The sequence below is a fragment of the Diadema antillarum genome, unplaced genomic scaffold (genome assembly GCF_040938485.1).
Source record: "Diadema antillarum isolate AM-2024a unplaced genomic scaffold, OU_Dant_1.0 seq00000150_RagTag, whole genome shotgun sequence".
Lineage (NCBI taxonomy): Eukaryota > Metazoa > Echinodermata > Echinoidea > Diadematoida > Diadematidae > Diadema > Diadema antillarum.
The window spans coordinates 1-27,829 of NW_027271223.1; the positions used below are offsets into that span (position 1 = coordinate 1).

Sequence of the window (27,829 nt, forward strand, 5' to 3'; positions counted from 1 at the left end):
CCTTAAAAGCTCTTCATTTCTACAAGCTTTCCAATCATAAATTCGATTTGTTTTTATCACGTCTTCAGTTATTGATGGCATAGCCTTCCAGTGTCCGTGTTAGTTATCAAAGTTAGATGTACGGCTCGAGGCGTGTCATCTAAATTATCTTTTCACAAACCTAATCTATTCCTTGGCTAGAAACTCTTATCAAAAGACAGTAATATAGTGGTGGGAATTGTGGGATTACATGGCCTAAGTGTTGTTGGTTTTGTTTTGTTTTTTCTCCTGTATTGACGTAGACTGGAGTGAAACTAGTCTTAATCTTAAGCAAGACCGTTCCTTCAGAGAACCCATCGTTGATTCTTCCGCTGGTCATCCAGTATCTGACACCAACCTACGTGGCTTTCATCGGGCTAGGGGCCCTGTCGGCCGCGGTCATGTCTTCTGCCGACTCGTCGGTGCTAGCAGCGAGCTCCATGTTTGCACACAACATTTACAAAGGCCTCTTCCGAAACGCGGTACAGATTCAAGAGAAATTTCACTGTGATATTGCCTGTTCATGACGTCATGATTAATGGTGTGATTGTCTAGGTAGAGGCTAATGACATAAACTGGCGGTTTGACATTGTCAATGGGATCAACAATGAGACCAATGAGAACACGGAAATATTAGATAGAAAGATAGATAGAATAGATAGATAGATAGATAGATAGATAGATAGATAGATAGATAGAAAGATAGGTAGATAGATAGATAGATAGATAGATAGATAGATTGATATATATAGGTAGGTAGATAGATAGATAGATAGATAGATGTAGAAAAATAGATAAATATAGATAGATAGATATAGATAGACAGACAGATAGATAGATAGATAGATAGATAGATAGATAGACAGATAGATTGATAGATATCTGGTAATAAAAGATTATAATGATACAAGAAGTAGATAATATACGATTCACAGTGTTACAATGCATGCATAACAGTTTGTTTATTAAGTAAATAGGATGACAGTATATTGTAACAGAAGAAAAAGGTTACTATGATTTAAGTATACAATCACAGGACTTTAGAAATGCATAATACACTGCATGGAGCATGGTGTACAAATGAAGAGTTTGTTCGCAAAAACCGATAAGTCCATTTTTGAAGATTTTGAAGTACGGTCTCTGTCATAAAGTACAAAATAATACCTTTTAAATGATATATTGGTCACTACATAATATAAAGGCACATTTTTGAAGTTATTGTCAAAAGAAGCAAAAATTTTCTTATTATTCTCTTTATTTTTCTTGACCTTTAATCGCAAATATCTCCATTTGGCAAATTACATTATGGACTTATCGGTTTTTGCGAGCAAACTCTTCAAATTGAACGTTGAGATGAATACTATACCGAGAACCTGAGAAGAAGAAAAACAACTACATCACAACGTCATAAAGTCGTATAGTGTTATCGTCAGAAGAGGGAGCTGTACGGTATCCCCCCCCCCCCCCAAAAAAAAAAATACAATCAGATTTTCGCATTGATAACGCCCAATATGATTAAACTATCTATATGCTACTTCAGGGTCTTAAAACATAACATCTTAGCTCTATTTTGCAGAAAACCCATTCATTTGGTTAAGCGGTCACAAAGAAATGTGGATTGTTGTAAAGCATGTCATGACTCTGATTCTTCAAAGTTTAGCACTTGGATACTCTTGAAACTGCATAATAATGGGTGAACACGATAGACAGAACTTGGAGGGAAGAGATTCCTGACATGCTCTCCAAAATTCCTCATTTCTCTTTGATCACTGAAGCAAATCGAATGGGGTTTTCTGTAAAATGTGGGAAATGAGTTATAGTTTCACACCCTGGAATTGTATTTGGATTGATTCTCTATTTTCAAAGTTATCGTTTGCGGAGGGTACCATTGTATTTTTTTTAGGGGGGGGGGGGACATACGGTATTTCACAAGATTCGCTCATCACCGGTCCCTTGCCTTTCCAACGCATGTCAAATTATCTTTCTCTCTCTCTCTCAAAAAAAAAGTTATGGGTGGACATTATATTTTGTATTACCCATTGATATTTATGACTAGAAAAGGCACTCATTGCGTGGGTATGAAAAAAAATCCACAGAAATGGAAGATTTTTTTTTTCCTATCCACGCAGTGAGTGATTTAATCTTGAATTTACCGGAGAACACAAACCTCGGCAAAGGCAGTTCTCTAATCCTAGTATTCTAAATAGCCTCTACCAAATCATTGTTTGTTTGTTTATTTTTTATTACCAGGCATCCTAGCAATTACTTGAGGAGATACGTATTGAAATGATGAAATCATCTTTACCTCGAACAGTACATTGTATAAACGATTTCATGAGAAATTCTTGATGCACCCTATAATCTGGCTCAGCACCATAATTATGAAACATTTTTTTTGAGGGGGGGGGTGGGGGGGGGGCATTTCTAACCTTCCCTGAAGTTTTCATACAAAGTCGTTCACAATAATGTGCATTTAGTTGCCAGCAAAGAGACGATCAGAAAGACACACAAACGAACAAACCAACGCCTGCAAAAACTTTACCCACCCCACCCAACCGAAGTGAAGACGTTCATGAGTGATACGACGGACAATAATCATCTTTTATGTGTGAAATGATTATGTGAATAATTGTCATTATCTTGCCGAGGAGATGTAGTTGAAGTTAATGAAAGAAATGAATATTATGATTTTATAATTGAACAAGATGATTGCAACCACTAATATTCGTAGGGACCAATGTTTTGTCGTTCCAGGTCTCGAAACAAGAGATTGTTTGGGTCATCCGAGCGTCCATCGTTGTGACCACTGTACTGGCCACGGTCCTGGCGCTCACCGTGAACTCGGTCTACTACCTCTACGTGCTCTGCTCCGACCTCGTCTACGTGGTCATCTTCCCCCAGCTGGTGTGCGTTCTCTATGTTAAGGTAGGCTTAGGGCAGTTCAAAGACAAGTTTTACTTTTGAGTTTCAGTTTGTTTTATTTGTCCGCCTGTACAAGAAAAAAAAAAGTACTCAAATTCATTAAACTCTTCCGTCGAGATGTTTTCATTGCTACTGATTGACAAATTACCCTACATCGACGTGATTTCATGAATTTGAATTACGCCGCACCCGCTGCATACTCTAAGGGTTAGAACCAACACTTGCTGTCGGGCGAAAGCTCGGTGGTCAAGTGGAGATGACGCCTGTCCGGAGATTAGGAGGTCGTAGGTTCGAATCCTGCTCGAGTATGTACGCCCATGATTTGTCATCATGGCTGCTACTAAAAGACTGATCAATTCAGTGCTTATTTTACGTCAATGTAGGGTAATTTGTCAATCAGTTGCAAAAAAGAAGTAGTAGATCAACGGCGATTCAATTATGATAATGACAAACTCAGAGATAGCTTTTATTTTGTCCAACTATACGTAAGAAATACAATAGTGCAAGTAATAGATTAAAGACAATTTAATCATGATAATGTCAAAATCAGTGTTAACTAATCTTACTCAATTGATATATAATATATTGACATACATCAATCATGAAAGAGCTAGCATGAATTTACGTGTAAATACATGTATTCACATATTTCAAGATGTAAGTGGAGGAGAATGCCATTAATAAGCGTTGTGCTTGACTGAGATGACGGCCACGGAGTAAATGCAAATACAAATGAAGTGAATGTAATCCACTGGATTACCGAGGAAGGCTTTTAGAGAATAGGCATGACAATTAGGATGTTAGTCTGGAGTAAAATTACGATCCACATCTTTACGATTTGTTTTCATCTGCAGGAAGAGCTAACAACAGGATTCATAGAAAGGGTTGAAGAGGTTAAAATCTTCATCTACAGTAATTCATAAAATCATCAAATTTTCCATGTATGACTTCTCTTTTTCTCGCTTCACCCCCCCCCCCCCCATTTCCTTTCCCTTCTTCCCCTTCTTCCTCCTTTTTCTTCTTTTTTTTTTTGGGGGGGGGGGGGGGAGGTTGGGCGAGGATGGTTAAGCTTTAGATGTGAAATTCATCTTCATTTGTACCGCATATGTTTACCTGAGTTGTGTTGTGCTTTTTCATTCATTCTCTTTCATTTGTTCCTCCGGGGTCATAATTCCCTATATCCTGACCTGTACACTCATCACCCGATGCCATGTCACTGGTTTTGCACCCTCTAGGCCTGCAACACGTATGGCTCCTTCGTGGGCTTCATCATCGCCATGCTGCTCCGGATCGGAGGCGGCGAGAAGACCCTCCTGATTCCACCTTTCATCAAGTTCCCCTTCTTCAGCGACACCAAGGGCCAGCTCTTCCCCTTCCGCACCTTCACCGTCCTCATCTCCTTCCCCATCATCATCGGCGTGTCTTACCTGACACACCTCGTGTTTACCAGGAACATCCTCGGCCCCAAGTGGGACGTCTTCAGGTGCGTGGTGAACGTCGAGCGCGTGGGAGAGGTCGACGACGAGGCCGTGGCTGACGGAGACGTGAGGAGCAAAGAACATGAAGCGCTGAACATCGATGAGCAGAGCAAGAAAAAGAAGGAGGCAGAATCCCTCCTCTCAGCCGGTGACGGACTAAAGGAGGATACGAGGTTATAGACCTGTGAACATTTCTTGAAGTATGCTGCTGCCATCTCGCACTATAGGCTCTCGCTTCTGTTGACTTGATAAAGCCATTGACTCAGTATGAGAGCATGATATGGCATAGTGGATAGGATCCGCAAACAGATCCAGGGTTCCAATCCTGGATGGTTCGTCCCTTTGTCGGACAAGATGCTCAACAAAGCGTTTCCCGTCAAACCCAACTGTGTATGAAATGAGTACCCATGCCAAATGTTGTGACAATGACATGTTTAATGGTTTGTGCCTTATATAGGTGGAACAGTGCCTTCACTGACTTGGTTACACTGTTAGACAGGACTGGAAGATGGTGATAATGATATTGTTGTTGTTGATGATGATGATGATTAATAGATAAAATACAATGATGATGATGATGATGGTGATGGTGATGATTATAAATTAATTGATAATCATGATGATAGATAAATGATGATTATGGTCATCATAGTCATTGCTTGGGAGTTTTAGATTTTCGCGACGGGGACGTTCAGAGGAAAAAAAAAACTGTTCTGAGCATGCGTAGAAGCGCGCGTCAAGTCGATCTATTTTTAGCTTGCGTAGTCTGAGTTTTTCATTCCGCGTTCTGGGCTATTTTTACGTCCGCACAATATTTGCGACGTAGAGAGCTACTTGATGCACCGATCATGGAGGCGCCAATTTATTTCTTATATACGTTGCGTCCCAGCGTAAACTAAAGCTATTTTTCAACACGACGCAGGGGAGAGCAGAACGTCCAGCTCAAGCGTCGTCTCAGCGTCCGCGCTGCAAATCTAAAACCCCCTTCGAGGTGATTTATAGCTCATAGAATTCAAAAGAAAATGGATGTCGAACTACCCTGGCTCATATTATTATACCAAGTTATAAATCTTTCAGTCATTTTCGCAAATGACGCAAGTATACGTGAGGTAATAAACAAATATTACTAAAGCCCACTAATTTTTCTTTTTCATACTGAATTTATACCACATGCATATATGCAATTGCATAGTGGACGTTTCACTGTATTTATACGTATCATATTTCATTAGTGTAATGCAGTAATGTGTTATTTACACGAGGAATAACAACCCTTTTAGATCAATTTATTTTGAGACAAATTAGATACAATGATTTACGGGCGAGAGTAGTTATGGTGGTTTTGTCGGGTTAAGGAAATATGTCTACCATTCTCATTACCCCCCAAAATCTTGAAACACTATTTTATACATGTCAGAATCGTAGGTTAATTTCAGACTGCTGTTGACATACTATCTTTGTACAGTAATGATTTTTATTTTAAAAATGTCATTTGCGGAAAATATCGCTGATAGATGAGGTTGTAACCTTGAAGCAAGGACTCCTACCTCGTATCAATTTCCGGCGGAGAAATTAATGTGATGTACAATTTTTATTCCGCCGTCATGAAAACTCGCTCAAGATCAAATTTAATCTTTTCAACAAAATCATGATTATCCATTCTTTGGTATAGAGTGTATTTTTTCTAAATAACGTATATTTCCTGTGAATACGATGCGACTGCAAATCTCTCTGGGGGTCTATATAACATGTATATGGGACCATTAAATTTTATGAGAATGTAGTCGTGTTGTGTTTTTCTTATCACGTGACCGTTTGAACATAATAGTGTATACCTTACAATTAACACTACGTTGTACCTCGTACTCTCTAAAAAAATCGAGTGAAAATTTTCACTCTTAAAAGAGTGTATACAAAAAAGAGTGAATTTCGAGTGAAATTGGAGTGAATTTTGGGTGAAAATGCACATTTTCACTCATTTTGGAGTGACGTCAGGGATCACTCCAAAATCTTCGAGTGATCCCTGACGTCACTCCAAAATGAGTGAAAATGAGCATTTTTCACTCAAAATTCACTCCAATTTCACTCGACATTCACTCTTTTTCGTATTCACTCTTTTTAGAGTGAAAATTTTCACTCGATTTTTTTAAGAGAGTAATTTTTTATCCAAATCAACGAAAAAGATCATCTTCCTATCATGCCTTAATCATGCCTTTACAACTGAATGTCGTTGCCATTTGTTATCGCTGAGACCGCTGAATGATTGAGCCCGATTATAATTAGATTCGTCACAGTTTTGCAATGCTTCCATATATAGAAACTTACATATTTTTGCAAAGGAAAGATTAGGTTCAAGAAAAAAAAATGGCTAAGATATCGGGCAGAGAGAAAGAGATAAAGAGAGAGAGAGAGAGAGAGAGAGAGAGAGATAGGATGATTGATCTGTAAATACAAGATGTTCCTTTCGTGATCCTCTCGCCCTGTATAGAGAAAGAAAAAAGAAGTACTGAAATCCATGGAAAGTAAACAGCAGTAGATGCCATGAAGACAGTGTTGCCATGTTGTGTTGTAACAAAGACTGTAGCCCTATGGTATACGTATCAACATGATCAAGAGCGGTTGTAGGCCTATGCATGTAAAGTATAGGCCTATAATGTATCTATTTTTCTATCATAAGTCTGTCTGCATATTTATGAAGTTAGTGTGGGCTTATGGCTGCCTTGAACCACTCCGCTCCGTTCATAGTACAACTGTACTGTATACATCATAAGCTTGACGGCTATGTACAAAAAAAACTCGGTGCGAACTATAGAGGGTGTAATAACTCGCCCGCAGTTAAAAAAAAAAAAAAAAAAATGCGTGTTGACTTACAAGTACATTGTACGTAGTAATTGATCATCACTTACGGATGTGGCCAAAAGAATACGTTGTATCTAAATAATGCTCCATATACGTTTTGCGATAAAATTTCTGCTCCTTTTCTTCAAATTTTATACTCCGATACACCAACAAAAAACATGTAGTACCATGCATGCACACGCAGGATCTGCCGGTGTAAAAGAACCTATAATGCACCTCCCCCGTAAGCTTTCCATATTTCCCTTCAATGTACTAGTATTCATGAATCATTAAAGGCCTATACGTATTCCGTAAACAGTCGAGGTACTGCACTCCAATATCATTTTTATTAATCATAATTAAGCAATGACTGACATGATGTCACTGGCAGAATCTTGGTTTGGAAGGTTTTTCGTGGGCGTTACCAAATACTGCGTAGTCTGAAATTGAAAACTAGAAAACAATACTGCAGTATTATCATAAAAACATATGGCAAATAGATCGTCTACCTAGCTGGTATTTAGATATTCATTTGGAATGTAATGTTAAAGGGATGGTAAGTATTGGTGGAGTTGAATTAGGCTTTTAACTTTTTTTCGAGATAGGCCTACCAAGAATTAAACCACTTAAGAAATGATTATCATACAAAGCATCATTATTCCATTAGGCAAATTGCTATAGGAATTGTCAAAGTTTGTTACATGAAAATCGGTTTTGGAATGGCTGAGACATCCAAAAACAAAGTAAAACAAATTAAGCGATCCTGATAAAAGGTAGGTCCCAGTATTTATTAGGATTACTCTATTTTAGATATCTCCTGACGTTCCAAAACCAGTTTTCATCAAATAAACTTTGAATCCCTCTTGGAATTACATGCTCTGAGCTTTCAGGCTTCATCCCTCCTAACTTTTCTCATTTTGTAGGCCTATCAAAACAACGTTAGAAAGCTGAAGTTAGCTCTCAACCAGGCTCTCAACCAAAACTATATTATCATAAATCAACACAAGTCAACATGAGGTTGTATACGGATGCTTGGCAGTTTATTTCTATAACTCCCTTCCAAAGCAAGATGAATGTGAACTTGATTTGCAGTAGCAGGAAGCATTAAAACAAAAATTACCGTCTGGAAACTACGTCCGCGTGTATCCGGAAGTTGTTAGACTGAACGATTTCGTGTCGTACGTGCACATGCATACATGTACTGGTACCTCCAGTACAGTATTCGAAGCTCGCTCTCGGAGAACTTCATTTTTGGCCGAGTCACGCAGCACTGTTGTGTCGTACGTGAATTGAAGTACACTTGTACTTACTTGTGTACATGGTACCAGTACAGTGCATTCATTCAGAGCAACGACTTCATACAGAGAAGGACAACGCTAGGAAAAGATGATGGAAAATCAAGGTCAACAAGTCGTACCGCGTAAGTTACAGGAGGAATGATTTCTGTTTGATCATTTTAGATATATTGTACTCGTTTAACCGACGTATATTCAATCTGAAGCATACGTTGATGATGATTAGCAAGTGATTTCGTGTGTAGTATTGACCGGCGTCTTCGATCTTGGCATCGCCAGAGGCCAGGCGTGTATTTCCTACGGAGTGAGTGTTGCGTGGTATTCCAGTGGGGTCGTATCGTACTCCGTAGCCGACGTAACATGATAATACGCCTACCGTGCCTGTGTCAACCTTGCACTGCACGTCTGTCTGTTTCTGTTTCTGTTTCTGTTCCGGTTCCGTCGGTATATTCAGAATTAACTGTACTCCACCAACGTTTTGTAACTAGTATGGTCGTATGTGCAGGGCAGGAAGAATGTTTCACATTTGAAGCCTCTGTTTGAAGACTGTACTGCCACTGGATGTAGACGTGACTGTTTGAGTGTTTCCTTGTTGAGTAGGTTCCAGTCTAAATTTACTGCTGTCCTGTGGAAGAAAGAGTACTTGTGTACATCTTTCTTGGTCAGTGTTCTTTGGATTCTTCTGCTGTTCCCTCTGGTCATCCTCCCCCCTTTATCATTAACTCTAATGTAGACGTTGGGATCAATTCCCACTTCCCCATTCATGACTTTGAACAGTAGCTGAAGTCTCGAGATTCTCCTCCTGTTCTCCAGGGTGTCCCATTCCAAATCCTTTAACATTTGAGAGACACTGCTCTGTTGTTTGTAGTCATTCATACAGAATCTAGCTGCCTTGCGTTGAACAGATTCTATGAGGTGAATATCCCCTTTGTGATACGGATCCCATGAGCTACTGGCATACTCTAAGTTGGGTCTAACTAATGTTGTGTAGGCAGTGGTTTTGATGGACTTGTTACAGAACCATAGATTCCTCCTCAGGAAACCAAGAACCTTGTTGGCTTTGGTGGTGATCTTTTTGTAGTGGGTGTCCCATCTCAGTTTGTTGTCAATTTCTACCCCGAGGTATGGATGCGGGGTGGCTTCTTGGAGAGGTTGTCCACAGAAGGTGTAGTTCCTGTCTGGTGGATTCTGTTTATTTGAGACTTTCATCACCGAGTATTTAGACGGGTTAAATGACATGGCCCATTTATTCTGCCAGTCTTCTAGTTGTTGAAGATCTTCTTGGAGAGAGTCTAAGTCCTCTCGTGAGTTGCTGCTTGTGTAGAGGATACAGTCATCGGCAAACAGTCTGACTGTGCTGTGAAGATTGTCTGGTAAGTCATTTATGTACAACAGAAACATCAAGGGGCCCAGTACTGTACCTTGCGGTACGCCTGACAAAACTGTCACAGGCTGTCTTTGGTGTGTTGTGTCTGTCGTATGGTGTTGTGGCTGTTGTGGCCCAAGTTCATGTACATGGGCATCTAGACCACGGCACAAAATTGTGGGGTTTTCTGGAAATTGGTTTTAATCCATAAAGACCTACGCTAGAATATTGTGCCTGGGTCTTTGCCCAACCCCCACAGCCAACTCATGACACACGAAGAAACTCATTTTACATGCATATCAGGAAACCATGGAATAGTTAACCAAGAAATTTAATAGATGCACCTACAGTATTAGTGTCTTCAGTTTTGAAGTTGGTTTGGACAAATTCTGGGACAATGAACCCATAAAATTTACCGGTAAGTTTGATACCACTCCACCTGGCCATGACCTAGCTCATCTCAAGAACCAAACCTGGATCTGAATATTTTAGAGGCTCAGCCTGCGTTCAGAATCTTCCATAGGTATCCACATCACAGGTATTAACTGCATACTGGTTACCACACCCTTGGGTTGATATACTTTAATAGCCTAACAATAGTTAATGATATTTAGATGGAGTAGGCCTGACCACACCAAAGCCAACCCAACACACCCTGCGCTGGGGTTATAGACTTAACTAATCAATAAAGACAGGTCTACTCTAAAGCAAGATATTTTCGTGAATTTGCATGCAATTTTATTTCAAGAATTTTGCATCTTATTCTTGGCTCACAAAATTTGTGAAATTAAAATTCCTTGAACCTTCAACCTTGAAGTATTAATCCCTTTCAGCAGCTTCTTGGAATTATCCCGGGATGGTAGAAGTGTCGTGCGTCAGTGAGAGGTGACATGGTAAACAGGATGATTTTAAATGTCACTAATGGACAATAAAAGTGACTGTGCATTTTACAAGTAAAAAACATGCCTCTTTGCTTAATAGAGCATATGGATTATGTGATCCAACAGGAGGCTGCATCACTTGGATGACTGGAAGAGCAGCCTCTCTGAATGTTGTTGATGAGTAGGCAATCTCAACCACAGGGCCAGGCAGATGGATTTACTGTATACGCCGTTATTTTCGCGAGGGTTTAATTTTCGCGAATTTCGCGAATTGCAGTTGGATCGCGAATTTAACAACACGCGAAATTGTCTCCATGCGCTTTGTTGATAGAGCATTAACGTAAGCGTCGGCATCAATTCGCGAAAACAACACCTCGCGAAAATGACCTCGTCATTCGCGAAAATATCTGTACGCGAAAATAACGGCGTATACAGTATATGAAAATGTTTGAACCAGGGAAAATTACCTATTGAGAACAATGAACTACTTAAACTGGTATGGCATTGCAGAACTTTCTAAATGCAGTTTCAGCCAGAGATAGGAAAAATTGAATTTTCACCAGTTTTACTCAGGGTGTGTACACATTACAGACACTGAAGAATAGACTTGAAGCTACGTTTCTGGGCATTCCTTGGATTGACAACTCTTTGTTTATTTCTGTTGCCCTGATTTGATTGACAGAAGTGGAGAATGACAGGGAGCCAACACTGGAAGAGCTTGGTCTTCACTCTCATTGCATAAATTGCATTGTGAAGCGATGTAATGTCTCCATCCAGCCTGGAGTATCCTGTTCCCACATGGAATGCCCATTCAGGTATAAGATTTGTTTGTTTGTTTGTTTGTTTCTAGACCTACAAATTTCGTGAACAGGGGTCCTAAACTTGTCCTGCATTACTCTTGCACATTTCTGCAACATTAGTGAAATACAAGCTGATACATGTGCTCAGCATCATGGTTTCAAAATCAGTTTGGGTCAGTCACACTGTATGACATCACAGCTACTGGTGCTAAAGAATGTGCAGTATTGACTATGAATGTAATTACATGTTCAATTTGACTTTCAAAATGGTAAGAAATGCATTTAGAAAATTGATGTAATATTATTTTAAAGGATGCACCCTGTACTTGTGCAGTTGGCTTTGTGTGCATTTAGCATTTTATGATATAAAGGTGGTGCACTATCACTGTCTTTTCATTACTATTGATGCTCTTGTCTTTACTATCATTAAAAAGTTGGTGTCATATTTGTTGTGTTCACATCCAGCTGTGGAGCGTACTTCCATGAGTGTAAGGCAGATGATCACAGCCTCCTGTGTCCCAATGTGAAGATCGCATGTGTGAACTCTTCCCTGGGTTGCCAGACCAAGGTGACAAGGGAGCTATTCAAGGTCCATCTCAGGCATTGCCCCGCCCATGTCATCATGTGTGGTCATGTGAGTGAAATGTCATTGAACATCAGGAGTAAAGACAATAATAGGTGGTATTGTGGAGAATGTTCTGGATTTTTAGCTCACCTGAGCCGAGGGCTCAAGTGAGCTATTGCGATCGCTCTTCGTCCGGCGTCCGGCGTGCGTCGTCCGTCGTCTGTCGTCCGTCGTCCGTAAACTTTTTACATTTTCATCTTCTTCTTGAGAACCCCATGACCGATTTTCACCAAACTTGGCAGGTAGCATCCCTAGGGGGATAGGATCTCAATTTGTTCAAATGGGCACCATGGCCCACCTGGGGGGCCCCAGGGGGGCCCAAACACCCTAAAATTAAGGAATCTTTAAAAATCTTCTTCTCTAGAACCAGAAGTGATAGGGCTTAATTGATACTATGAGTAAGTACATTGAAGACTGTAGTTTCAAGTTTGTTCATGGGGGAATCAGGGGTGCCCCCCTTGGGACCCAGGGGAGGGGTCCTAATGGGGCCTAAATTGTACATTTTCATCTTCACTTTGAGATTGCCATGTCTGATTTTCACCAAACTTGGTAGGTAGCATCCCTAGGGGAATAGGATCTCAATTTATTCAAATGGGCACCATGGCCTACCTGGGGGGTCCCCAGGGGGCCCAAACCCCCTGAAATTAAGGAACTTTAATAATCTTCTCTAGAACCAGAAGTGATAGGGCTTGGATGATACTATGAGTTAGTAAATTGATGACACACATAGTTTCAAGTTTGTTCATGGCGGAATCAGGGGTGCCCCCCCCCCCCCCCCCCCCCCTTGGGGATCCAGGAGAGGGATGGGAAGAAGTCCTACAGTTGTAATGGAGCCTGAATTGTACATGTTCATCTTCTTCTTGAAAACCTCATGATGAATTTTGACCAAACTTAGCAGGTAGCATCCCTAGGGGGATAGAATCTCAATTCCTTCAAATGGGCACCATGTCCTCTTGGGGGGCCCCTAGGGGGCCACCCCCCCCCCCCCACACGCATTTTAAAGGAATATTTAAAATCTTCTGCTCTAGAACCAGAAATGATAAAGCAAAGTTAATATCATGAGTTTGTACATGATGACTTTAGTTCCAAGTTTGTTAATTGCAGATCCAGGGCTGCCTCCCCCCGAGTTGAGGGGGGGGATCCATATGCAGACCTAAAATTTCCAATGTTCTCAGGTAAGAGTGTGCAAGAATGCATGGAAGGTGAAATTGCGATACTCAGGTGAGCGCGTGACCCGCGGGTCTCTTGTTAAACAAGCGATCGTGTGTTTACTGCCTGATTTGTTAATCCATAGCAAGATGTTAAAAAAAAATGTTGTGTTGCTTCAAGTACAGTGCACTGATGTTATAACGAGCTTGGTTACCTGTATAAGAAATTACTGTTACACCGAAGTAAAAATTCAGGCCTCAGAATTATCCACTCAATGTATCTTTATTGTTTATTTGTTTGGTTATAACAAAAGAAAACTACTGGTCCTCTGTATAGCATAACAATCCAGGAGCTGGAAGGATGATACGGTTGCTTTACATCATTTAAATTCACAGAATTCATAACCAAATTTACAATAACACCAAATATATGCATGATAGTACAATAAAGCACAAAATCATAATAAATACACATCAGACCTAAGCTTCAATAATGGGATAGGTGAAGTGCAAAACAGGGAATGAGGTTTAGGGTTGTCTGAGGCAATGATGAGAAAGACAGGGATTGCAGTGAAGAAGCAAGAGTGAGGACATACACTTATAGGTGCACGAAAGCATGAAAACTAAAAGTAAGGAACATGGTATGGATGAATAGCATATTGATGACCATATATAAAAATGTTGTTCCTGCAATGATATAAACTTTTTACCCAAATTATGAGCAGAAATGTCTTGTCTCTCCTTTAGAAGGCATTTTGAAAGTGTTGGTCTGTCAGATGAGACTGAGGATGATAATGATGATGGTAATGATTTTGAGAATATGATATGATAATGATCATAATGCTAACAATGGGTACAATTATAATCATCATAATCACAATGATGAGGTAATGATATTTAAAGTGCCCACCATGCCCCTTCTTTCCAACAGTCTGTAGCAGCAGACGAGATGGACAGTCATTACCATGGCGACCACGAGAAGCATTGTGAACCGGTGCTGGCGGAACGGCGGAAAGAGTGGCTGGAGAGGATGGAGGGCAAGGTTCCGGACATTGACAAGTTGACGATCAAGGACAACACTGACCAATCGGTGGACAGTACAGACCAGGGTTCAAGTAAGACTGAAAGCACCAATTTACACTAGTTTTAGATGCTGTCAGAAATTGCTCTGCTCTTGTGGACACCATGTATTTGTCAAGCCACTTGTTGCATCTTTTCTTTTAAATTTCTATGGCTGAATTCTACATATTATACAGTTGTTATGCTGTGTCTTTGTGTTATTATGGGAACTGATAAGGAAAAGTCAAATTTGGGTAATAGGTAATATCAATGACATATCAGATGTTTGCTTTGTACTATTAAAGCAAAAGTCTCTTCACTTATGTGTTATCATAGACAACTCTCTGTAACATTAGACAATTTTTTTTACCTGGCTGTTTCAAATTCTAAATAAAAATGGTAGCAATGCTCAAATGATTAAGTAGTCTCTGTTTGCAAACCATTCCATGGTCAATATATTTCTTAATAGTGTCCCCTCCAAGGAGAGCATGTTGTAAACAATTCATTAGGATTTTGTAGAGTTGTACGTTGAATAGATATATACGAACAAGGTGATTTTTTTTTTAATCATTTGATTTTAATGATGATGATACAGCTAGATTTGATATTCTATGTTTACTGTTCTTTCTCTCTATTCAGGCACATCGACCAATAAGAAAGAGGCACATGCCAAGCGGGATCCCTTGCACACTGTGCCATGGCAACTGAGACCATATGATGAGGAAGCGGAAACAGAAAACGAGGGCGAGACACCGCTCTCCCCCACCTCTCCCGCTCCTCTCTCGCCCGCCCCCTTCTCGCCCCTGCCGGAGGAGGAGTCGCCGAATCTCTGCCAGCTTCCGTACGGCATCCTTCAGCAGATTTCGCTGTACCTCAACCGGGAGACGCTTCATGAGCTGGCGCTGGTGTCGCATTTCATGCGTCAGGTCGCTGCCTCGCTGCTCAAGAAGAAGGGCCTGGTGGAGACGAAGTGGAAGAAGGTGGACGGCAAGTGGGAAGAAGACGGAAAGGTGAGCTGGAACCTGTCGATTCAAAATGCCCTCTCAATTAATGCACCATGCTGTAAACCTCCTATGTGCCACATTATTCTGCTTCCCAAACATAGGCATGCTTTGGACAAACATTCTGTGTTTCAATTCTGTGTATAAAAGTTTTAATAGATTTTTGTTGCACTGGACATGCAATGAGCAAAATCATAGAGAAAATGCGACGCTTTGCTTTGATGTTAATTTTTATCACAAATTTTTGATTATTTTTCATTCAAATGATCAGTAGTTACATCATATTGTCCAGGCATGACTTTTGCTCACAAAACAGTGTCAGAAACTTAGAATTTATTTCCATATCCAAGAGATAACACCACTTGATATTTAATCACAACATTATGCAAGCCATGTGTGACAGAAACAGAATCTCGAATGACACTTTCATTGTACTGTATCATTTTGTGATTTCTCAAACGATTTGGACAGATTTGTTCATTAGAGCAAAATATGCAAACATGGCACCTCTTCGACTGAGTCAGATGGAACATGGCACATAAAGATTTAATTACCTCTACCAAGAAGGTTGCGAGATTTTGCCAGCTTTGGTTACTTTATCTGTTTGTTTTCAGAATAACTCAAAAAGTTATTGACATATTTTGATGAAAATTTGAGATGAGGAAAAGTCGATAATGACACTAGGAAAAAATGAACAAATTTTGGACATAATTTTGATCAACGTCTGGATTGAGGAATTAAAAAAAAAATTTTAAAGGATTCTTTATCATTGGGAAATAAGACCTTTTTCAGCAAATGTGGATATAGCTCCAGAATAAATGTCCAGATTTGACCAACAAAGATATCAATGTGATTCCAAATGCTGAGGATATGTTTTGATAGTCAAGGAACCTAATAATGCAGATGATTTGGAATTAGGACTATGATATTGGGTGAAAATTTGCTACTGTAATATTGGAGGTCTGTGCTGTCAAAGTACTTTCATTTCCGAAGTATTTCCTGAATTTGATGTATTCATTGTGTATGTGGGGAAATAATGATGATAGTAATAATGATTATTATAGTGATAGGGTAAATCAAGAAAAGGTGAGGAGATGAAAAAGAAAATAAAAAGAACAATTAAATTGCAGTGGGTACGTAAATTGATTAGTCTAGCATTACTTTATGTTTGGTTAACAAAATTCAAATTTCCCTTTTGTAATGAGGAATGGAATAAGTACTGTACATGCTGAATATTTTGCGAGGATTTTGTTTTCTGGAATTCGAGTGTTATTCGCGAAATTAAAGACACGCGAAAATAATGACTCTGATCCTGCTCTGATGTGACGCACACGTATCATTCTCCGTTTAGTACGGTACTCCACGATCGTGAATTTAACCACTCGCGAAATACATTGTTGTTGGGAAGTCCCGATTTGCAAAAATTTAGGCTCGCTAAATGTATGGCGTATATAGTACAGTCATGAAATGTAGCACATTATACAGCAGTCTGAATATGAGTTTTTTTTCTGTGCTGCAGTAGTCTTTATATGGGATTGACCTTTGAAGAAGTAAGTGTCACACAAATCTTACGATTCAGCTTTTTCGAAACGTACAGGTTGCTTTCATGAATGGCTTGGCAGAGCTCAAAGGAGTGAGGAGTCTTCAGGAGATATATATTCAGATTCGAGAATAAGCAAATGAATTCAATTCAGTATGGTGTTCTGTTACATGTATCATTCTTCAGCCAAAGTGACTATGTTCCTTGTACTTTTCAATTATCTTCATGCCTAAAAAAATGTATGGCTCATGTTCTTTTCTTCACACAGATCTGGAGGTATGTCCCAGCACATCTCAAACCAGGGACATAAAGTTTTCGCTGGCATGAGTGAGAGATGTACAGATACCAAGGGTGCTACTTACAGTGAGCAACTCCGCCTTCGTTCTCACACAAATGGCATGAATTTCTTTTCTTTTTTTTGTCTTGCCTTGACATCACTAGTAGAGTAGATCTGTGAATACTGCCTACATACTGAAGAGAGCAGTACCATTACTGGGAAGCCAATATGTGACCGCCCAGCCTGAACCCCACAAAAAGTTGGCAGAATGTAATTTCTACTTTTCTGCATGATTTAAAACTTTAAGTCATCCTAGCCCATTCAAGAAGTGATTGCAGTAAGAGAGAGTTAGTGTGTACAGTTTCATTGTAATGGGAGGGGAAAAAATGATTCAAAGATTAAGTCACTCAGGCATGCTGAAAACATGTTCTATTTACCAAGGAAAGTAGTGCATGTCCTGGAAAAATGTGGTCCAGAAAAACTTCCTACATCTCAATTTCGGTTTTGTTTTAAATTGCAAGATTTTGGCAATAGGCGAAGAAGAAGAAAAAAAAAAAGAGAACTCTTCCAGGTAGGACTAACTGTAAAAATTTCAGTCAGTCAACCCAAATCAAATCCTAATCCATGACTTTTTGTGGGTTTGAGCTGGGCAGTTACATATTTTAACTGTAGTGCAATTTTTATCTATTACCAAATGTCAGGAAACACAAACTACACCTATTGTGCTGTAGTGAAGTGGTATCAAGCCATTTAGTCACAGTCATCCAGTGCATTCTGTAGTGTGTTAGCTCATACTTTGTCAGTTAAGTCTTCCACTACTTAACACTGAGTTATGCCATTGCGCAGGTGAAACAAGGTTTGGGGGCGTTATGTTTTAAGGGTAGACAGATTCATGTCTCAGTGCACCAACGGCTGTGAAGTATAACCAAAGATCCCACACACTACATAAAATGGTCAACTCTTGAAAAGTGAAATGCTGCTGCTTGGAATTGTGGGATTTTTAAGAAATGCACCACTAGCGTTAAGCGGATGAAGTTTCCAGGTGAGCTTTACCTTCCCGATATGTTTGTGTAGGACCAAGACAGGTTAAGGCAAGGAAGAAGGAATTTTCTGTAAAGAATCATGAGTAAACCTAAAAATTGGTGCTGTGCATTAAACTGCATCAATAGCTACACCAAACCATCAGCAGGTTTATCACTGTCCGATTTCCATTAGCCTGCACAGCGAGTTCTCATCTCACCTCCCTTGTCACAGCGAGCGGTAGACTCGCACGCAGCTTGCTCAGCTCCGCTCGCAGGTCGCTACACTCACTGTGACTGTGCATGTCCACAAATTATTGCAAACTGCCTTTGCAATAGACTATTGTCAACACTTGTTCAGTGTATACCCGCTCAACGCTAGCAAGCGGAATCCTCTTCTGTTTCACCAGCAGCCATGTAAAATCGGGAGAGTTGATCATCTTGTTTTAATAGGATATTTGGTGTCAGATAGGCCCAGTGGGTCTCCCCTTCTTGACATCAAGTACAGTGGAAACTCGATATAACGAGATGGTCGGGACCGAGTCATTTTCCTCGTTATAGCCGATATCTCGTTATATCAGTAGGCATAAAAGAAGGCATAACATAAAGACATTAAATTGCACATGTGGGACTACCCATCACATTTCAATCAATACTGATAACTTGATATTGTGTGTGAGGGAATTACTCACCTTTATGGGTAAGAAGATGTTTTTCGCCAAGGAAATCCAATATCAAGAATGTGTTTCTTATTAATTGTAGATGTTTGAATTTGTAAATTTATATAGCTTGCGATTGTATCAAGATCGTCTGTGGATTGGTATGTGGTTATCGTATGGGTGTGTGTTGTGTGGAAAGCTTGGAATATGGTCTGCACAATGCTGTGTGTGTATGTGACACATTCTGTATGTACATTATGACTGCGTGTGTGTGAAGATGGGGAATTCCCTACGTAAGAGGCCAAGCACAGCATCAGATTGCCTCACACCTGCTAAACGTCATGATGATGTCATGTACATAATATATGGCCGTCCCACCGCATTTTCTGCATGTATCAGTGTGCGCGCACACACACACTTACACGTACAACATGCAGTGCTAGCTGGAGTGCACTGAAGAAAATGATTACAGTATGTGTGTACAAGACAGTTTTTGGCGCATCAAGCTTTACAATCTCGGTAGTCCAGATTCTGGACGTTTTCTTATCATTACGCATCCACGCGCGCTCCACAGCTTATCGCGCTATCCCCTGTAACCGCTCGATATCGATGAGGGCGCCAACAAACCTGTCCGAAAAAAACGTCCAGAATGGTTTGACAGTGCGTAGGGTCAAAAGTTCATATTAGGTATGCTGACGTAATGCCCTATCTCTCGCAAGCTCATTGCGTATGCATGAAAACTAAGGGATCGATCACAGAAAAGTTCTGTGGGATCGATCGATCTGCAGCCAGCTGTGTGCATTGCACCGTGAATTGCGATCTGCAACAATTACTAATTATGTAACAGAGATGCCTGCATTTTTGCACAACACACATTATCACAATCAAAGAGCCAACTCTTTGATCACAATGCAATGCGATACATGTACTCAGTTCTTCAGTGATCCGTACCATGTATTGTTTGCACAGCTGATTCGTGCAACGTTTTTGACTGGCTGAAAGTTATGGTTGCAGTCATGTCCGACCTACTTTCACGTGGTGTTTTGGACTTTGTTGTGCCCAGATTCGATGATGAGATGACTTGAATATTATTCTTGAGATTGCAAATGGCGAGCTACAAATCGCCATCTCGCCGATGTATGATTTGTGATGTGCCACTCCTAACGTCAAAACACTACATAAAACTGCAAAGAACTCTGTGAAGGTCGTGAGATGTAGACCTCAAGAAAAGTTGGAAGATTTGTTTGGCGATGTTATTGTTGGTAAAGGGGATCAAATTCGATCATTATGTTGGGGTTTTTTTTTTTGGGGGGGGGGATTGTGCCAATCATATTCATTAAAGGAAATAATTTTGTCATCAATTATTCTTCCTTAATAATATTGTATGATGAAATATTCAGAAATTAAAGAAATTCTTTAATTGACATAGGCACTTGTATGCACCTGTTTTCACTATTATCTGGCCCACTAAATAACAATGTAATTTTGTAATGTAAGCTCAGGGCTGTGAGATGTAGGTTCTATGAACCGCTACTTAGCTATGTATGGTATACAAGATATCAAGCATATTCTGATCAGGGGTGGTGGAGGTGAAGGGGATAGGGTACAACCACATTACACAATTTGTAGTGCAAAGTTTTGAAGGGCATGTAAGGAACCAGAAGGTGCCTTTTTTAGAGAGCAGTCTAAATTTAAAGAATTGCGCTAAGTTTGTACAACTTTTATAATTTTATTACCACTTCATGTAGGGCTTACTGGGCAGTTAGACCAAAACTATTCACTTTGATAATTTCTGTTACAGAGACAATAAGACCAATATCCCTGTTGTAAGAATACCCCGTCACTCAGTTTTTTGTTTGTTAGTCTTCATGATAATAAAGCTAAACTTAGTAAACCAAGATGAAGTAGGCCTATTCATATCAAAAGACAGTCTGACAAAGCAACTTGTTTTTTTTTTTCTAATTGACAAACATTTAAGGGGGATATCAGCGTGAAATTATGCTTGGGAAATGTGTGGGCCATGCACACAACACACACAAACACATACACTTTTTTTTTCAACGATGTTTATTTTGTTCCATTCAAAGTAATAGAAAAAAATAACAATTTTCATTTGCTACAATTGAAATGACGAAAATATACATTTGTGATCATAATAGCAAAAAAAACCCCGCATGTACACGCATGTGTACACACACACACACACACACACACACACGAACATACACAAACACATGCACACACACACACACACACACACTCACATGTTAGCAATTTGATTAAACCCCCTATTACAAATCACATCCAAATTAAAACATTGTATATGTACTTTGTACATACAGCTGTACATTGTAGTAGACTTTACTTTTTTCAACGTTTATGGCACCTGATTATTGGTAAATAAGTTTAGATTTTTTTTTTCAGTGTTGAGGTGTGGTCAAGAAATACATCAATTTATCACTATTGTACTTTGAAATGTACAATGTACAGTGTACATGTACATTATGTGCAATATATGTACTGTTACATACACTGTGTAGTCTTCATTATTTCATGTACAGTTAGAGCAGACAGCAAAGTGAAAACAAATGGACTACGAGTAGCGTAATTTGAGCATATGTATAACTTGTACATTTTTTAATCACATTACTTCTTAAGCCTTCATTATAAAAATTTGGCCATGATGGTAAAACTGTTAACGTTGTACCAACTACCAAGGAAGTTTCAAAGCTAGCATCCCACTCCCAACTGTCAATAATGAGTTCAAAAAGTTGTCACTCTGGGAAGGACATTCAAAATAATTCCTCAGGTGTATAAGTGTCTTTAAAGTTGGATATTCTGTGCCACCAAGTACTCATAAGGAACTGAAATAAAATGTTCTATAGTTGAAAAAATATTAGGCATATTTCAGTTGTTTCTCCATGCTCTTGAAATTCCTTCATTATACACTTTCATTTGTACATGTACATGTACAAGTACTGTAATATACAATACATTTGCTGTATATTCATGATAGTTCGCGATCATTGTTCAACAACAGTGCATTATTTCAAACAAAATACATTGTAAACTGTTTGACTCTGAATTTTGATGTCAGAGAAATAATTTGATATGTCACATTTCAGTCTGATTACCATGTGTAGTAGACTCTCATTACACATCAAAAACACAGGATTAACACAAACTGGTTACAATTTATGACAAAGAAATCTTTGTTTTTTCATTTGTTGCGCTTTACAACAATTCTTGGTAAAAAAAAAATGCTTCGAAGTTCAAAAAAGAAAATAAATTCATTGCTACACAGTTCAAACTATAGGTACAAATGTTAATGTGCATTAACAGAACTAGTTTTAGTTTTATCAAAATGGGCCAAAGAACATACTGTACTTCTCATGAATGATTTTCTTTGTAAAGAAAGTATATGTAAACAAGTTCTTGGTAGTTGTACAACTCAAAAACATACTCTAAACATGTGTACACTTGTATGTACATGTATGCATAGATGAACATGCGATGTACAATTACATGTGCAGACAAACAGCATAACAGTTCAATTTTCAAACACCCACCCAAACACCCAAAACACACAGCCCATCCCCATTTGGCATGGTCTGTATGTAAATGTACATGTAATCCACTACATCACAAAAACACAACCTTGAACTAAAATATTTCAACTTTTCCATAATTTTATCACTTGTAATTACGATATGTACCCATCAACATGTCCAATGAAATGAAAATATTCACGCCTAGAAAATAAAGTACAGTATGAAAAGTAGGTGTGTACAATTGTACATTGTATTTGCTTCTATGAATAAGAGCAAGGTACAGTAATTGCAGTGATAAAAAGGAAATTATTGTACATGTAGCACGGAACTGCAAAAATTCAGGTCCAAAAATTCAGGTACACCAGAAACCAATGTACCAACCACTCATCATTACAAACCTTAAGGAGGAAAAACACCCACAGTGGATTCTTGTTTGAAAACAATCATATGAATTCTCTAAAAAACAATTTTCAAATCCCAAAGGTACAAGCTAAGCTACATGTACATGTGTATACGTGACATTTTTCATTTAAAAAAAAAAAAATCTCAGCTCCGATGTACAGCTGTACAGCTGTACATGATTCTTCATGTTACCAGTATATCTGATAACTCCTGAAAATTGAGTGCTTTTAAAAAGTGGATATAATCGTCTAGATCACTTGGGCATCCACACAAAACCGTACTGTGTATGTTGCTTACGTCAACACCCAGGCCAGACGCAATGGTAGCTATCAGGGCCCCATTTCATAAAGATTTGATCTGACAGCAACTCTTGCTGGACTGGCAGTTGTCATGGTAACGACAAGAATCCAGCTTCCTGATTGGCTGTTGCTATTGGAGGTTGCCATTCCAACAAAAGTTGCTATCGTAACATCTTTTATGAAATGGGGCCCAGAACTCTGATTTCACCATCTGTTGCTACCATGCTGTCAACAATTTCCTTTTGGATATCAGTTTCCGTGTTCCGTTGGTACATACATGTATAAACTTATTAACATACCTGTGGCAACCTTCTGGAAGCAGTGCCATAAAGGTCGCGTACACATTACTGCACATTTTTCTTATCATCCTTTCACAACATGCACCATGGATCTTCAAGTCATCTGCCAGCCACTTGAACATTGTATCTAAATCTCTTGCAGCAGACTTGACAACATGTTTTATATTTTGCTTGTCCGGCAACTGATTTACCCACACATAATTGCGAAGAGCAAAGTTTTCGATGATACCGCTACGCACATCTCTGGTTGCAGTGGCTGTCAGGGCAACAGCGGGACTGACGACTTGAGTTTCGATCGTAATTCACCCAATTTTCCATACACTGCTCGAAATGCTTTGGTGTCTCCAGATGCAGTCCCCCTATTTGAAAAATAAGAGAAAAAAAACACCAGTAAGATTAAAATAAAAAAACACTTTCTACATTGCACATGTGATTTTAATAATGCCTGCAGTCTCTTCAATGCATATCGCATAGCCATAAGACTGCATAATTTTAATCTATAGATGAACAAGTACTGTAAGGGAACATAATGTGTAAACGGTTGTAACAGATATGTACACCGAGAGAGGGCGGAAAGAAGAACGAAAGTTGGCGACTGTCTTCAGAGGACCTATGTTGACGATTCTGTACCGAAGACCGAATCAAAGTGTTCAAAAGGCAAACCCTGTCTGGTTCTAGTGTCATTCCCTGTTGTGCAAAGTTGTCCCCTTTCAGTATGAGTACATTTGCATACTGAAGCATGTTCCTATTTGAGTTTTTCTCAATGTACATGCACATGAAGAATTAGTCTGTGGGCCACAGCGCATGTCTCGATTGCTCCTCTGTCTGTGTAGAGGAGCAAAGCCAACGAGACACAGGCTGTGGCTCACAGATTAAAGCTAAGGCAGTAGGCCTATGTGTAATTGCATTTGTATGCGAGAAAGTTACAGTAGTTTACTGTACTGCTACTGTACAAAACAATTAAACCAGTGCAGCTACGGTGTTAATAATTTATTACAATTACACAGGATTTGACTCAGGTCAGTACACCTACTGTAGGAACACTCACAAGAGTAGTACTGTAGTAGAAGCCTGACATGTGTTTACCCTACCCGGCCCAGAAACCAGACATTTTACTACATTTAGTTTTACAATCATTTTTTTGTTGTTCAACTAGGGGCCTACAGTTACAGTTTGTAATTCAAGACAAGAGACACGATATGAAAGTTGCCTTGACGAATCATTTGTAGAAACTGGATAGATCTAACGTTAAATGATCAGATTAGCTTACCGCTAGGCCGCTTGAGTCTCCGACTTGTCACGCAGGCCAAGCAAGATCCATAGCCCTGCTCATCTGGTCCGAAATTAAAGACTTCAAAGGCATGACAACAAGAGCCACAGCTTTCGGAGAGTCTGGTCCATCATGTAGATCTAGTTTGCGAAGAATATCAACGCACAACGGTGCAGCTTGGAAGTTGGAACACCACACTATTGCCGAAACCAGTCGGCATGGAGATAAACAAAATCATGAGTCTATGAGTTGACCACGCACGGAGAAACGAGTAGGTCTACGTGTAGTAGGGACTTCTAAGTTCTGGTTCTGCTGCTGCTCCCCGAAACCGTCAACGAATCCAAGCTTCTCAGTAGCACATTGCACTGAATGCTCTTCTCATTATCACTGTCAGAAAAGCGACGCGGAGACGCTGATGTTGACATCCATTGATCATGGAAACAAGGTTTGGAGGAAATACTTGAAATGTTGCACAGATTTTGGTCGGAAAACGCAAGACTCGGAATCAATACGAAAAGCACATTTGTTACACAAACAGTAGCAGCTGTATGCTGTACACGCGATTCGGGGATCCCCGATCGAGAAGTAAAAGCCACCTCGAAATTGACATGTACGATAAGTCACGATGCTTTAAATGGGCGAATATCTTTAATACACGTATTTATCAACCTATTATTTGTAATTTTTATATTATCATTTTTTTTGTCGAAAAAAAGATTTAAAATGATGATTATTGTGATATTTATAACTTAATTTATAACAATTATAGAAACGAGTAGAAGTTAGTCTTAATCTTCCATACGTTCTAATTTTATTCTCCTCTTATGATCTCTAAGATATATTATTTGAGCAATTTTTAATAAGAAGAAAAATAATTTTGAAATTCCATCAATATATGTAGAGATTAATACAAATATTGGCGTAAAATACGTATGTTATATTGCTACATGCAATATACCTGTTTGCAATAAGACTACAAGATTAGAGATCGATCGACTCTTTTCGATCCCACAAATTGCCTGCTGGACGCAATCTTATCGACCAATCAGGATGCTCGAAATGAATGAGGGAGTGGGGGTGGGGCCATTTTTTTCCGAAATATTTCGGGGAGACTTGGCAAACCAGACTGGACTGTTTTGGAGGTCGAGATGCGTGCGTGCGCGGTAAATTAATACAAGAGCGTACGGTGGAGCATACGCGTGCTGTAGCGGTGTGTGCGCGCGGTAAATGATCACACAAAACAGTCCAGGCAGTGGACTACAATCTCGGAAGATGATAGCACAGGCGAAGTAAAGCTTTACCGAAGGCATTTTGCTTTACCTCGCTATAGCAGGTTTGATTGACTATGTTTTTCTTCGATTGGAAGTCACAAAATTTATCTCGTTATAGCAGTTATTTCGTTATAGCCGATCTCGCTATAAGAGTACCATTTTACATAGACTTGTGTGGAAGGAAATTTGGGACCGGGAAAATTTCCTCGTTATAACCGATATCTCGTTATAGCAGTGTTCGTTATACCAAGTTTCCCCTGTACCAATGACTGAACAGCTCCCTTCTGTTCCTATCCAGTAGAAATTCTAAGGTGTCATTGACTGTGATTGTGAGCACGGATTTCAAAATGTCTAAAGTTTCCCTCATTTCAGGCGCGTGAAAGTGATAAGGTGTGGATATTTTGTCTACCTTTTTGCTCGTGCTTGAGTTGAGTTTGATTTACAGTAAACTGCTCTAAGTCTGGTATGCATACATTTGCAATTCATGATAATGCAACTTCACACCCAAACACACAAACATTTATGCACAGAAGGTATGTTTTGAATATCCTTTTACATGCCCCAACAGTAAATCAAGCAGGCATTAAACTCACCTTTACATGAAGGATAAGATATCATGAAGGATACTAGTTTATGAGCGACCTTGACTTGGTTTGTGTAGAGCAGAGACTTTCCATGAAATTGGCAGGGTTGATGACACATTAAAATGTTTCTTGCTTTTGTTTTGACTGTACGGTAGTAGACCCCATGTGCTCAGGTAGCATTCTAAAAAAATGAGGTATGTACTGTAGACCTTGTCTAAAAGTGTATGCATTTTTTTCTAAAGCAGTTTTCACACCATGTGAAATATGCTGCATTGTCTTATCAACTTGATAATGTGCAAGTAGTTACATGTAAGTATGTTATAGAATTTTGATTCTGTCATAGGCAGAAAAGTTTATTCTTAAATGTGGAGATGATGCAATTTATGCTACAGTACAATGCATTTGACATTATATAAGTGCCTAGAAAATTGTGGGAATGAATATATGCTTGTTATTTCAGTCTGAGAGTACTTATTCAATGCCTTGCATACAGCCTTGTTGACAGTAAAATTACTGTAGATAGATGTAATTACACATTATATGCAAATTTTATTATTTATCACTTGTATTGTGAATTTACATAGCCTTTTTTTATGCAATTCTTCAAATATCTTTAAGTTTATTTAAAAGTTAAACTTACCCATACTTATTTAATGTTCATCTAACATTTTAATTTACAGATATTTACATTTTGATATACAGTGTCTACATAGATATAAAAAGTAAAAGCCCTGATTAGCAGGCAGTATTTACATATTTATTTTGTAAACCATTGTTTGTGGATTACAGTTTCCTTTCGTTTAGAGGAGTTTCATTTGATACTAATATTCTTTGCTGTTTGTCATATGGTAAGGGTTTATATGACATGTCTATTGTAATCAATGCAAAGTGTCGGGATTAAAGAGTAAACTGAGCCAATAATGTATTCATATGTGATGCATGCATGGAAATTGTTTTAATTATAGTGCATTAAGTGTTGACAGTGAATTGTTTCATAATTCTGCATATGGCTCTTAGCTTACATTTTCGTCTCCAAGAAGATAGTTATCATGTCCTGTAGACTTTCATTTCAATGGGGAATCAGAGAATATTGCACTATGAAGACACTGTCACAATGCAGTTTGTCTTTGACCAGTGCAATATGTTTCTTTCTCAAGCAATATAGTTTGATATTCCCCTCATGGCCATGCAATATCTTAGAAATATGTCGTCTTCCTAGTACACTGT

At 39.1% G+C, this 27,829-nt stretch overlaps 3 protein-coding genes across 3 annotated transcripts; 2 read left to right on the forward strand and 1 right to left on the reverse strand.

The window, feature by feature from the left end:
• Nucleotides 1–281: 281 nt before the first annotated feature.
• On the forward strand, nt 282–4,598 carry LOC139727744 (high-affinity choline transporter 1-like; the record flags this gene model as incomplete). Its single annotated transcript, XM_071638723.1, has 3 exons — nt 282–500; nt 2,773–2,943; nt 4,176–4,598. Coding segments are annotated over 3 exons (813 nt in total), but the record flags the coding sequence as incomplete, so codon positions are not given.
• Nucleotides 4,599–8,583: 3,985 nt separating this feature from the next.
• Nucleotides 8,584–19,356, forward strand: LOC139727761 (uncharacterized). Its single transcript, XM_071638739.1, has 6 exons — nt 8,584–8,676; nt 11,481–11,613; nt 12,064–12,232; nt 14,303–14,486; nt 15,070–15,440; nt 17,240–19,356. The coding sequence occupies exons 1-6, from the start codon at nt 8,643–8,645 to the stop codon at nt 17,279–17,281; spliced, it is 933 nt and encodes a 310-aa protein (XP_071494840.1). The 5' UTR covers nt 8,584–8,642; the 3' UTR covers nt 17,282–19,356.
• Nucleotides 8,774–9,952, reverse strand: LOC139727780 (uncharacterized). Its single transcript, XM_071638757.1, has 2 exons — nt 9,170–9,952; nt 8,774–8,848 (listed from the first exon to the last, which is right to left on the reverse strand). The coding sequence occupies exons 1-2, from the start codon at nt 9,950–9,952 to the stop codon at nt 8,774–8,776; spliced, it is 858 nt and encodes a 285-aa protein (XP_071494858.1).
• Nucleotides 19,357–27,829: the final 8,473 nt, after the last annotated feature.